Source organism: Psilocybe cubensis, chromosome 3, assembly GCF_017499595.1.
Source record: "Psilocybe cubensis strain MGC-MH-2018 chromosome 3, whole genome shotgun sequence".
In the NCBI taxonomy this organism is placed as follows: Eukaryota; Fungi; Basidiomycota; class Agaricomycetes; order Agaricales; family Agrocybaceae; genus Psilocybe; species Psilocybe cubensis.
Window position 1 is genome coordinate 776,684 of NC_063001.1, and position 12,388 is coordinate 789,071.

General features: G+C 45.4%; 4 protein-coding genes across 4 annotated transcripts; 3 read left to right on the top strand and 1 right to left on the bottom strand.

Annotated features, from left to right (window-relative positions):
* Window positions 1–40: 40 nt before the first annotated feature.
* On the top strand, window positions 41–3,223 carry JR316_0003039 (Tryptophan--tRNA ligase, mitochondrial; the record flags this gene model as incomplete). Its single annotated transcript, XM_047888820.1, has 8 exons — window positions 41–211; window positions 265–477; window positions 527–607; window positions 660–903; window positions 955–1,392; window positions 2,144–2,286; window positions 2,341–2,890; window positions 3,030–3,223. The coding sequence occupies 8 exons, from the start codon at window positions 41–43 to the stop codon at window positions 3,221–3,223; spliced, it is 2,034 nt and encodes a 677-aa protein (XP_047751194.1).
* Window positions 3,224–3,420: 197 nt separating this feature from the next.
* Window positions 3,421–6,956, bottom strand: JR316_0003040 (putative mitochondrial import receptor subunit tom70; the record flags this gene model as incomplete). The annotated part of the gene is made up of 4 exons (XM_047888821.1): window positions 3,421–6,361; window positions 6,490–6,615; window positions 6,676–6,803; window positions 6,861–6,956. The coding sequence occupies 4 exons, from the start codon at window positions 6,954–6,956 to the stop codon at window positions 3,421–3,423; spliced, it is 3,291 nt and encodes a 1,096-aa protein (XP_047751195.1).
* A 1,848-nt stretch (window positions 6,957–8,804) lies between these two features.
* JR316_0003041 (uncharacterized protein) lies at window positions 8,805–9,187 on the top strand (the record flags this gene model as incomplete). Its single annotated transcript, XM_047888822.1, has 3 exons — window positions 8,805–8,886; window positions 8,945–9,003; window positions 9,062–9,187. 3 exons carry the CDS (start codon window positions 8,805–8,807, stop codon window positions 9,185–9,187), a joined length of 267 nt encoding a protein of 88 aa, XP_047751196.1.
* Window positions 9,188–10,117: 930 nt separating this feature from the next.
* On the top strand, window positions 10,118–12,356 carry JR316_0003042 (Putative hydroxymethylpyrimidine/phosphomethylpyrimidine kinase 2; the record flags this gene model as incomplete). Its single annotated transcript, XM_047888823.1, has 9 exons — window positions 10,118–10,150; window positions 10,198–10,416; window positions 10,515–11,166; window positions 11,220–11,343; window positions 11,397–11,540; window positions 11,619–11,660; window positions 11,716–11,912; window positions 11,976–12,161; window positions 12,226–12,356. The coding sequence occupies 9 exons, from the start codon at window positions 10,118–10,120 to the stop codon at window positions 12,354–12,356; spliced, it is 1,728 nt and encodes a 575-aa protein (XP_047751197.1).
* Between the last annotated feature and the right edge of the window lie 32 nt (window positions 12,357–12,388).

Here is a 12,388-nt window from a genome sequence, read left to right on the forward strand (position 1 = left end):
TATGTTTGGGCATCGCATCACTGCACAAGACAGTCTGAAAATGGGTTGTGGCTGTGTGAAAATGTTCTCAAAAGCCTTTTACTCGTCGCGTCTCCGTTGTTTGACCCGACGACGACACTCACGATGGTACTCTTCGTTGCCCGACGCAGCTCCGGTGCCCAGCAAAGGGCGCGTTATCTTCTCTGGGATTCAACCAACTGGCATCGTACATGTCCGTCAGTTTCGTTGCTTTATGCTGTATCTTATTCACATGGCCAATCGTAGCTTGGCAATTATTTTGGGGCACTTTCGAACTGGGTGAAGCTACAGAATGAAGCAGGGCCCGAGGACGATGTGATATTCTCGATTGTAGGCTGGCACGCGCTCACGCTACCTCAAAATCCAAAAAGTTTATCTGCATCGCGCGCCGATATGTTCGCAACGCTACTTGCATTTGGAATAGACCCTCGTAAATCTGTTGTCTTCCACCAGGACGATGTAAGGATCTGCTACTTCTCACCGAATCCACGCTCATTTTCTCTCCTAGAATCGATGCCACGTAGAACTTACTTGGATATTGAGTTGCCTTACGCCGGTTGGAAAGCTGCAACGAATGACGACTTGGAAGGTATACCTTTCGAGAAGTATTGCCAGTTTAGATAACTTGACTTCTCGCATAGTCACGGCTGGCTACAAGTCGCAATTCAAACGATGAATCCGAAGTCGACGAATCGATGCTCAACGCAGGGTTATTCACTTATCCGATACTCCAGGCAGCGGACATTCTTGCATACCGGGCTACACACGTTCCCGTCGGTGAAGACCAGACTCAACATCTAGAACTCAGCAGAGAGCTGGCAAGGTCCTTCAATCTAGCATTCGACCGCCGAAAAAAGTTCTTCCCAACCCCAACACAGCTTATAAGTACGTTGAACTAGTTCTTTTTCCTCCGAATCACTTGTAAAATCCCCACAGCACCCTGCAAGCGCGTTCTGTCTCTCAAAGACCCGCAGTCAAAGATGTCCAAGTCATCTCCGGATCCCTCGTCCCGCATCATGCTTACCGATACAAGCTCCCAGATCGAGCGCAAAATTAAAGGCGCAGTCACAGATTCGATTCAAGGCATCACGTACGACCCAGTGGGTCGACCAGGAATTTCCAATCTCCTAACGATGCTTGCCGCGTGTGAAGATGCAGAAGTCGAGAAAGTTGCAGAAAAATACGCGGATAAAAGTAATGCGGTATTAAAGAAGGACGTCTCTGAAGCACTTGAAAATCTGTTAAAGGGTCCACGAGCAGAGTTTGAAAGACTCAGACAGGATCCAGGTTATCTGGCGGAAATGGCGAAACTTGGCGCTAGCAAGGCAAAGGAAAGGTCGCAGAAAACTATGAAGGAGGTTAGGACTATGATTGGTCTATGCTAATGTGGATTGGTTAGATTCCCTGATAGAATTGGATGTAATTCATTTTTGATTTGCATATGCAGTAAAATGAAAAGAAGCAGGCGGATTTGTACAGTGTGTCGTATCTGGCTACGTTGAAGTATGAACGGATTGCAAAGGATAGTGTGGAGACACTGCTGGTACCCATTCATATATTGTTTGATTTCCAGATTCCGAAATATGTAATCGGAATCCGAGTCTGTGCCATAATTTTCTGAAAACACCAAAACAACTTACAGAATATTCTATCTTGATTCTATCTGGAATTCATACAAGCGTCTGAATCGATGGTAAGTCGATGGTTAAATTTAGATCGTGAATAAATCATGTGATCGTGGTTCAAAGTCAAAGAAAAGCTCGCGTCGTTTAGAACACGCGAATTGCCACTTGTTTTCACTCTCAATTGTACGCCACGTACCAGAAATGACAACCCAGATATTTCTAGACTGTGGAATATGCTATGCCTCGAGGATACCACTTTCTGATATTCTCTTTTTGCACTGTGGTATGTTTTCCAGGACTTTTGGCTTCCGTTCAGGGGTTTATGATTGGAACTCAAGCACTCACAACCTACGCTTTCTTGTGAATTACAGGCCATTATCTCTGCTCAGAATGTCCTGGAAAGATTAAATCTACATGTCCTTTCTGTTGTGTTAAATTTACAACGCCCCCTCATCGAATATATCTCAATCCGGACGACATAACCTATGCCACTCAAATAGCGGAAAGCCACGATCAACCGCAGATTAAAGAACTGGACGGACTGGATAGAATCAACGCCGAAACACCGGCTCAGAGTGTCGAGCGCGCCAGTCGCAAAGTCAAGAGATTGTATGAAAAAGAGGGAGAAAACTCTGATGTGGCTGTGGGTGTCTTCCTGTATTCTACTGTTCTGCTTCATGTGAGATTATATTCATAGGCTCGGATACTTCGCGCTATGGAAAACCTCGAAAGTCGGATTGCCCCGGTGTTCAAACAACTTGCTGAAGTCAAAGAACTCAATGAGAAGCTCCAGGAACGACTAGCCGCTGCGGAATCCTCGAAAGTTGGTTATAAAGAACAACTTGTCAAGGCAAGACGCGAAGTCAAGAATGCGAGGGATGAGGTCGAGAGACAGCAACAGCGAGCTGAGAAATACCTCAATCTTGTTAAGGATAAAGAAATTGAGTTCAAGAAACTGCAGGAAGACGTCGTTACTCGAGAGAATGAGGTGTGTATTGCTGTTATCTATGAACGCAGCAATCCACTAACCAGGTGTCAGACGAAGTTGCTCAAAATGAAAATGAAAGCTCTAACAAAGACTCAAAGGCGAAAACCACGGCAGAGCAGCGACGCCGATGCATCTCTCTTAATCGAACTCGCTCCTGCAGATGACTCTGATAATAAGAGACTCAAAATCCGCAAATTATCAAAACCTTCGTTGCAGGACATGAATACGGATCCACCACGTCGAATACCCGCAAATAAAAGTGATATTGAGCTATAAATCAAAATACACAAACTGTAAAGTAAGTAAATGTATATGTATGCTAGGGTTTTGTATTACGAGCAAGTAAGTAAATAAAGGAATCAATTGCAATATTTCACTTCAAACCTATCATAGCATAGAATATGGCACGAACCTCGTCAACGGCATTGTTAACGCCAATAAAGCCCAGAATGACCTTTTCAAGATTGGTAAAAATAACCAAAGAACTGAAATGGCTATTTGCTGGGTTCCACAGCTTGCGTCTGTAAAGGTGGAGAAGAAGATTGAAGAAAGGACCCCAACTGCTAATGTTGATACGGAGGCGGAGGCTTGACCAGGGGCTGATGAGGATGCTTCCGACGATTTGCCCACGATTTTTCATCATTGATGAGACTGTATTTTATTCCATGACGGCTACTCCGCTTTGAAATATTAACAAGTACTCTGTAACATATGCGAACACAAAGAGAGGAGTATGAGTACATTAATAGGTCGATAACAAGTAAAAAGCGAGATTAAGGGATAGGCCCATTAAATCAGACCTATCATCGAGTAGAATATGGCGCGAATATTCTCGTCCATGATGCTTACTCCGATGAAGCCAAGGTGACCCTTACCAACATCAGTATATACGATAGATGAACTAAAGTTGCCGTCTGCTGGTTTCCACAAACGCTGTCGCTTCTGCGGAATATACACAGCCATCGAGGAGGTGATCCCTCTGACATAATTGGCCCCATCGAGCTGGAACGTGTTGGGTGCTTTGAGCTGGTCCAGCTTGCTCGCCAATGGATTTTTGGCATTTTTCGCAACTACGGCGTCTTCTTCTCCCATGAACATTTCCCAGTCTAGCTCCCAGTTGTTCCAGAAAAGCGGTCGAAATTGACTCAAAGAGACCAGGCGAGAAAACACACATCCAAAAACGACAGTACCACCCTGCTTCGAATATTCGACCACTTTGGAGAGTAAGTACTCATGTTCGATGTTGAGGATGTATGGGTCAGTGATAAATATACCAAGCAGGTCGCGAGAGGGCAAAAGGTCGATGACTCTGGCGTTCGACAGGCCAAGAAGTACTTCAGCTTTCTTTTTCGCGTCCTTAATGAAGTCGCCCATGAAACGGTTCATATACTCTTCATCCTTGTTCATAGATGTCAAGATCATGAAAAACTTCTTCGAGTCAGGGACTACTTCTCTCTTTGATGACAATAGCTCCAACATGGCAAGGATGATATCAGTGGACTCTTCTTCCGCGTTGACGTCGCCGATGTAACCAAAATGCCCATTTCCACGCTTAGTCCTTAGAACGGGTGCTTCCCAATTATTGCTCGTTTGAGGATATTGTTCATAAAAGAGATCTTCGGGGTGAAATCCAGTGAGGTGGACAGCTTTCATGGAAAATTCCTCGGAGAGAGATGGATTTCTGGCAGCCGTTTCGTGATGGTTGTTACGTTCCACTAAGGTGCGAGTATATGACCCTGCTTTCCAAGGGACTCCGAAAACAGACAGCACTTTTGTGATGTCTGGAGGTCCAGTCATACTTGGAAACAGTCCGCCAATGACTACTTGTCCTCCTCTTTTGAAATATTGAACAATTTCGTTTAGAGCTTGAGAATTTGCCGGCCTCGCTATCCCTTCGTCTGCAATGTAAACACCACGGATGTCCGGAGATTTGAGGTGCTCTAGGACCTGTGAAGGCGTCAATGCCGACTTGACCTCCGCTTTCTGCTTAATAGCTTCGATTTGCTCCGTATGGATTCGCATAAACATGTCGTAGTTAGAAAGAGCTACGACGAGAACAAACCCAGAGGTTCTTGAGGCAGCAGCAACGCGTTCTGTACCAGAGGCTGCGCCTGTGACTTCCGTCTTCGGGGGTTCTTCACACACCCGAGCATATCCTGACCTAGCCACTATCTCCTGCTCACTAACTGCGCGCGATGATTTCTTAACTTCAGATGTTTCCTCACCACCGTTCTCATCATCTTCAGACATATATGCATAGCCGGTCTGTTCACCCCATTGACTTCTTGGGCCTCGTATGAAGTCGGTCGCGAGCTGGATGTTTCCACTGTTGCCGTTGAGAACCGCATATCCTGACCTTCCTTCCATACCATCTCCGGAATTCTCATTTTGGGGATTGGCCTGAGCGTTACTGCGCTTCTTCTTTTTCCCCTTCTTTTTCTTGGAAGACGGTCTGCTATCTGGATTACCGTTGGTGCCATTCGATGGGCCAGCAGCGTTACATGAGCTCGAGAGATCCGGTGGCGGTGGATCAACAACAGGATTAGGTTCATCAAGGAGCCCTAGCATAGCGAGAGTCGTGTTGGTTGAAGATTCTTCCCCATTGACATCACCCAGAAAACTGAGAAGACCTCGTCCGACTCTTGCGCATACAGCAGGTGATTCAGAGGTATCCTTGATGAGATGGGCGGGAAACACCATGGATTGCAAACGTGCACCATCTGTCGGCACGTAAATCGCCATATCAGGAGAGATGTCGGCGATGTGTACGGTCTTCATACTATATGTCGCTACCAAAGACGGGTTCCGATTGACGAGCTCGTTTGAAGGGTTGACCTTGAAAGTAGTGCGATGATATGCTCCAAATTTCCAATCAAGGCCAAAAGACCTCTTGATGAACCGGTCAAATTGTGGAGGTGAAATGTGGTTGCTGAATTGACCTGCAAGCGCGACGGATCCGCCAGTTTTCACATACTCGACGAGTTTAGACACCACTCCCGCATATCGATGTTCCTTCGCTATTATAGGATCGGCAACCAACACTGCTGCAAGGTTGGGCATGGCTAGGTGTTGTAATGCACTGTCAATCGAATTTGAGATTTCTACGACTTTTATTTTTCGCCGAAGTGCAGCGAGTAGGTGGCTGTGAATGCTTCTGACTAGGTCGTCATATTCGAATACCAGAACAAGAACAAATCGGTCAGATTGAGACGGTGTCCGTGGAGGCGTCTTGGATTCCTCTTTAATCGCTTGATAGTATTCATAGAGTTGACTCATGATGATCTCGTGGCGCCTCCTAGCAGTATACCCACTGATCTTTGAGTCAGTGATTAAAATGCCCTCATGAAACATGTCGTCGAGATCATCCCCATCGTTTCGCATTTCCCTTGCTGCCTGAACTTTGGAAGGGTCGTTCCACCATCCAGTCGCGGGGAGGAAACTTGTATCATGCGAATATATGCATTTCGCATCGCCAAACTTGCAAGTTCCCAGAAGTAGTTCGACGCATACATTCTTGCCCAGATTATCACGGATACTGTTGTCGTCTGGGGCATGCGAATACTGACATTGACTTCCTCGCGCACAGCCAGCGTGGTTGTAAAATCGGCAAGGGGTCAAATTTCCTTTGTGCTCACAATCTTCGGTGTCAGACTCTTCGTATGTCTCCCATGGCCCATCCTCGATGCGGGGATGGTCGCGTACTATTGCGCTGAGAGGCAGTCCTCGGTCACTTCGAAAAAGATTGCGTATGGTGTTTAATTCATCCTGTGCCTCTTTGTTGCCTGGTTGATATTTTAGTACGACTTCAAGGTCTGTTCACTTGTCAGAGTATTCTTCCTTTGACAACAAAAGAAAAACGTGCCTTTGATGGCAGCAGCGTAAAACTTCAGTTGCTTGCGCGCCATAGCCCTCCTGAACCGAGCTTTATGAAAACGTGGATCACATTCGAGAGCAGTTGACGCTGCCCAAATTGATTCTTCGACACTATTCAAGAGCGTTGGAAGGTTAATTTCAGAGTTGATTATGAGCATATAAACATCTCACTAATTCGCTTTAGCGAACGCCGCCGACAAGTTGGACAACAGGACGGCCGTTGGACCACAAACGTTTATGGCTTCGACATAGTATTTGACAGCTTTGAGATAATTTCCGCTTCTGAAACTTTCATTTCCCTGATGCAGAAACCGTTAATACTAGAACAGATTCGAGGTAAATGGGGCAGTACATACCAAGGTTTTCAATTCCTCTGCTTGCTTTGCTTTTTCATCAGTCTTCTTCTTCCGAGACTCTACGCGTCGTGCGGCTTGTGCTTCAAGAGGATCCATATAGAGAGATTCACATTCAAGACTTCTGGGCGAACGAGCTTATGAGATGATGCGGACAAGAACCTATATACAAAGGGGTATTGTTGGTGGCGGGTCTTGGCACTTTTTAACATCCGCTCATCTTATCTTATCAATGTAACAAAGAACAATTTTATCTTCCGCCGACACCGGCTTCAGTCCCTGAACTAACCTTCACCTTCCAACTTGTACTCGTTCCTTCCGTCTTCCAAGTAAATCGATCTATTTGGTTTAATAGGCGGATTATCTTTCATTTCTAATGTCTCATGACCACCAACAAACGATAATTTTGTGTTCTAAATCCTCACACCGATCCGAGTCCTTCAGGTATTCAAAAGTCAGCTCTAAAGGAAACCTTGAACGCTGTCAATAACATAAAAACGGTCAAAATTATGGTCAAGAGGTTTAATATTTCTAGTAGGATTATAATTAATTATTGGCTTGCGGACGACCACATGCATTAGGACACTACACTTCATTTGCTTCCGCCGATCTCATGGTTTATAAGAATCAAAGACATCCCAAAACAATTTTGGATACGCACCATATTGCACAGGATGACTCTGGATTCTACCAACATCCTGTACTAGAGCTGGTTCTTACCCACATCAACATTCCTGTGGCTGCTCATTCAGGATGGAAGAAGCAGGATCCGTTCCCATTCATTTATACCTTGGGTAAGCCAACCCTTCTCTTTTCAAATCATCTTTAACTAGGTTTCATTCACAGACCACCCTTGATTGGGACTTTCTTCAACACAATACTGTACACAGTGGAAGTTGTGTCGGTAATCATTTACTTTCGGACACCGAGGGCGAAGAAGGAGCGAAGGCTTATCACCTTCGCTGTGCTTTTTAATCTAATAGTGGACACAGTCGGGAGTTTTTCAGCTTGTGCATGGGCATACACTGTATGTTTTCTTTTTCTTTGGATATCACAGTTTAATCTCATCCACTATAAGTATTGTGTAACATTCTGGGGTCAGTATTTCTTCTCGGATAATTGTTATGCCTACTTACTTGACCCCAGGCAATGGTGATAGAATTCGAAACTCTCACTGGTCTCTGATAACCAACATCGTCACTAACTCCATTTCTTCATTTGTGGTACAAAGTTTTCTCACCTATCGATATTGGAAGCTGTAAGCCATTAACTAACACTTGATTGTTTTTATTGTTGATATACACTTCTTATGACAGGTCATCCAATATATATGTCACAATCATAATCGGCTGTTTGATGATTTTTGGGGTAAGAAGGCTTTTGAAAATTGTTTCCCATTCATCGACGTAAGGCAATAACAGTTCGCGGGGGACATTAATCTCGCAGTGAGATCTTCACATTCCGATCGAACAGCCGATGATCGATTAACCGACACTCGCGACGTTGTGTGCGTATTCTCGCTCGTCTCGGTATTGGGGCGGCTCATACTCAACTTTCAAACAGAATATCACTTGCTGGAACAGCAGCAGCAGACATCGCTATTACTATAGCCCTCACATTGACCCTATACGCGACAGAAACCTTTAACAGAGCCACCAAACAGTGCGCTTGCTTAGTTACTGTGCAAAAAATTGGCCGTTACTGACTCTACGTTTAGCCTCGTCAGACGAATCATGACCATGGCAATAGTCACCGGAGCTGTGACTTCCATCGCTGCCGTTGTTGTACTAATTTTATTCCTGTGTTTACCTCTTTCCAGAGGTAAGTTGCTCTCAGACCTACGGGATTCTGTAATGACATTTTATTTCAGTTTCCACGTGTTTCGCCTTGTTCCTTGGAAGAGTATATACTCTTACAATGCTCTACGTCTTGATACACAGAGATACAATGTCTCACGGTCTCATGAACGAGGTGGTTGATAGTTCAGGGATGCACAGCACAAGCGCAACAGAAACAGCCTACAACGGCTGTAAGTTAATTGGAAATGTTCTGCAGAAATCTACTCACGTGTATCTCTTTTCGTCTAGCTCAAGGCCCTCGACCGTTTTCGTCACATTCGGATAACATCATCTTCTCCCCACATCAAGTATGCCGTTGTCTGGTCCTAGTCTTGAAGTAACTCAAGATTTACACACATTATCTAGGATACCTTCCCTTCCATTCAGTCTCATTCTACCCCTGACTTGCACCATGGCTACTTGCCGAAGAGAATCATATCACGCCTCAGTGATAACGTTTACGCCAATAAAAACGACCGTTCGAATGTATAGCATCAGCTTCCAAACCATGTCATTACAATGTACTACTCAATATACGCGACCTGTATTATCGAACTATTCAAGAGTTCCCATTCCTGTATATTGATTTGCAATAGTCCAACAGTGTGCGCGCTGCGTGTCCACTGTCCAGGACAGTTCCCAAATGTGACAGGTGAAGCCGGACACATCACAGGATAAGATAACGTCAGACGATTGGATCAGAAGCAGGTACTGTACAGTCAACCGTAGCCTTGCAATCATAAGAGATGCAAACAAGGTTGACTGTACCTAAGGCACATCCACAAAAGAGTGATTGTCTTTTGTGTGTGATTTTCTGATCCCAATCGCGTTCTAGGCTTCAGTTTTCGTTTCCCACCCACCGCTCCCTTTTCAGCACCTGGTATAGCAGTCTCGTCCCAATCTCCATGTTACTAACCAGGTGCTCTGGTCTTACCCAGCTCTCCTTCTCTTCAGGACTTGCTGAAAGGTTTGGATTTGATTTAGTATGGGCATTCTTCGTGCCCACGAGCATTGGATCCATTTCATCGGGACCATGCTCTCGGCGTGCTCGCCTATTCGAACAAGTCAAGCAGGACGCGTTCGAAGTCACGTGATTTGACACGCCGATCACGCTCAAGCCCAAGGCACATCAAGTACTCTGTGAACAACGGTTTACTTGCGTATCTTCTTGCAGATATCTCATCTGACCGAATAACTTGGTTTGCACGGTTTCACACATACTGAGAACCATTTTCAGTTTATTACTCATTGGCTTCCTACACAAGAGGCAAGTTATCTTATCCAGGACCTACAACTGTTGTGCTAAAAGCACCGGCATGATGACATCATGATGATCCCACAACCATGAGATAAGATAACGGTTCTAGGCAGTTTGTTCTTGGCTGGTTGTTACCGTGGCGTTGATTGATTCTGCTCAACTCGATGTTTGCGCTTTGTCAAGTTCCTTCAGATTTTGTTCACGTTCGATTCTGCAATGAGCAACGTTGTTTTGACCATTGCAGGCTCTGACTCTAGTGCTGGAGCTGGTATACAGGCGAGTGCTATATTCATCGGACCAGCAGCTCGCGGCTCAAGTTGATACGGAACAAAAACAGGCCGACCTGAAGGCTTTCGCTGCTCATGGCTGCTACGGAACGAGTGTAATTACCGCCTTGACCGCTCAAAACACCAAAGGAATACAGGGTGTTCATGCAACTCCACCCGGATTCGTAGCGCAGCAAGTAAGCATCCGTGTTTCTCAAACCTCGATTCTCACTTGTCTTGGGGCGGTAATGGTTATGAACACATTTTGACATATGAATTGCTCTATTTATCATAGATAACATCCATATTCGACGACTTGGATGTTCGTGCTATCAAGACTGGAATGCTTTTCGATGCAGCAATCGCGACAGTGGTTGCTCAATGCCTCAAAACGCATGTAGCACAGGGTGCGCTGCCCCCTGTCATTTGCGATCCAGTTTGCGTTTCGACCTCAGGCCATACGCTGTTACATGAAGATGCCCTTCAAGTCCTCATTTCAGAGCTCTTCCCTCTTGCTACTCTTATCACCCCTAACAAACCTGAAGCTGAGCTTCTCCTATCAAAAATGGGTGTGCCGGATGTTGAAATCAACAACTTGGATGACATGTTGTCATCCGCGAAGAAACTGTTATCGGTCGGATGTGAAGCTGTACTTCTCAAAGGAGGGCATGTCATTACCAGCATTGACGAAGTCGTTTTGGCTCAGGAAAAATACTCCGGTTTAAAGGTCATTAAACAGGGCATGCTAGGAGACAACATGGAGATTATTCTGGTCAACTACCCAGAAATCGCGATTGAGAACTTGGAACTGGTCGCAGATGTGCTCTGTCAAAAATCTGGCTCAACGACAATCTTTGTACGCCCACACATCAAATCCTCGAGTACACATGGTACAGGATGTACTTTGAGCTCTGCCATTGCCGCGGAACTCGCCAATGGATCTCCTTGTACGTACAAGATCATCCGACAGGCCTGCTTCACAGTCTCATCGATGTGCTAGTGGAAGATGCAGTTGCGAATGCTGCGTTGTACACACATCTCGGAATTCAAGCTGCGGATCCGATCGGCAGTGGACATGGGCCTCTAAATCACTTTCACAACGTCACGAAAATTTTGATTCCACAGTAAGCACAGGAAAGGTTGGTAAAAGAAAACTGATTTTTACTTACGAATTTAGGCGCACGGAGACAAATCCGTACCCTTTCACTCGACTCCTCATTGAAGGTGCCTCATCCAGTTGGAAAGATTATGTCGAGCACGCCTTCGTCAAGCAACTTGGAGAAGGGACTCTCGATCGAGCTCGATTTATTCATTTCATCAAGTATGTGTGTAATTTACTGCATATGCTTCGCCACAGAAGCCTAGTTGACCAATACTGACACTATTTGTATCTGGTCAGACAGGACTACCTGTACCTCAAATACTATGCACGGGCATATGGGTAAGTACAGTATTGCTCATTCTTTGCGCAACACTTACGTGTATCGCCATACAAGGCTCCTTGCCGCGAAATCAACATCCTTCGGGTGGATACGAAGCGCAACAGAGACGATCCTCAACGTCCTTCACGAGATTGGAAACCACAAAACGTACTGCTCCACTTTTGGCATTACAGAGGCTGAACTAGAGAGCACACCAGAGTCAGCAGCTACAACTTCCTACGGTGCCTATATCATGGATGTTGGCTTGCAAGGTAAGCTCAAACGTTGTGCTCAACACGTTCTACGAGCCAAGAATTAAATATAATATCTTCCAGGCGATTCTATGAAATTGGTGATGGCGTTGACAGCATGCTTACTCGGATATGGGGAGGTGGGCCTTTGGTTGAAAAAACAAGCCAGCACAAAAAACAGCTGGGTTATGCTAGAGGGAAATCCGTACAAACATTGGATCCAAGAATACTCCGGATCGATGTACCAGGACGCCGTTAGAATTGGTTTAGGTGGGTATTGATCCCTGTAGAATGTCCACCGTCTCCTGACACCGTCGTGAATCCGAAAATATAGAAACAATAGAATCGTACGCCGTAGCCGACCCGCCATCCGCACAAAGGCTGAAAGAGTGGCAGACCGTTTGGGAGAGATGTACGAGGTTGGAGAAAGGGTTCTGGGACATGGCGATGCAGTTGAGCGAGTAAGATGTGCAAAGAATTATTGATATATGTATGCC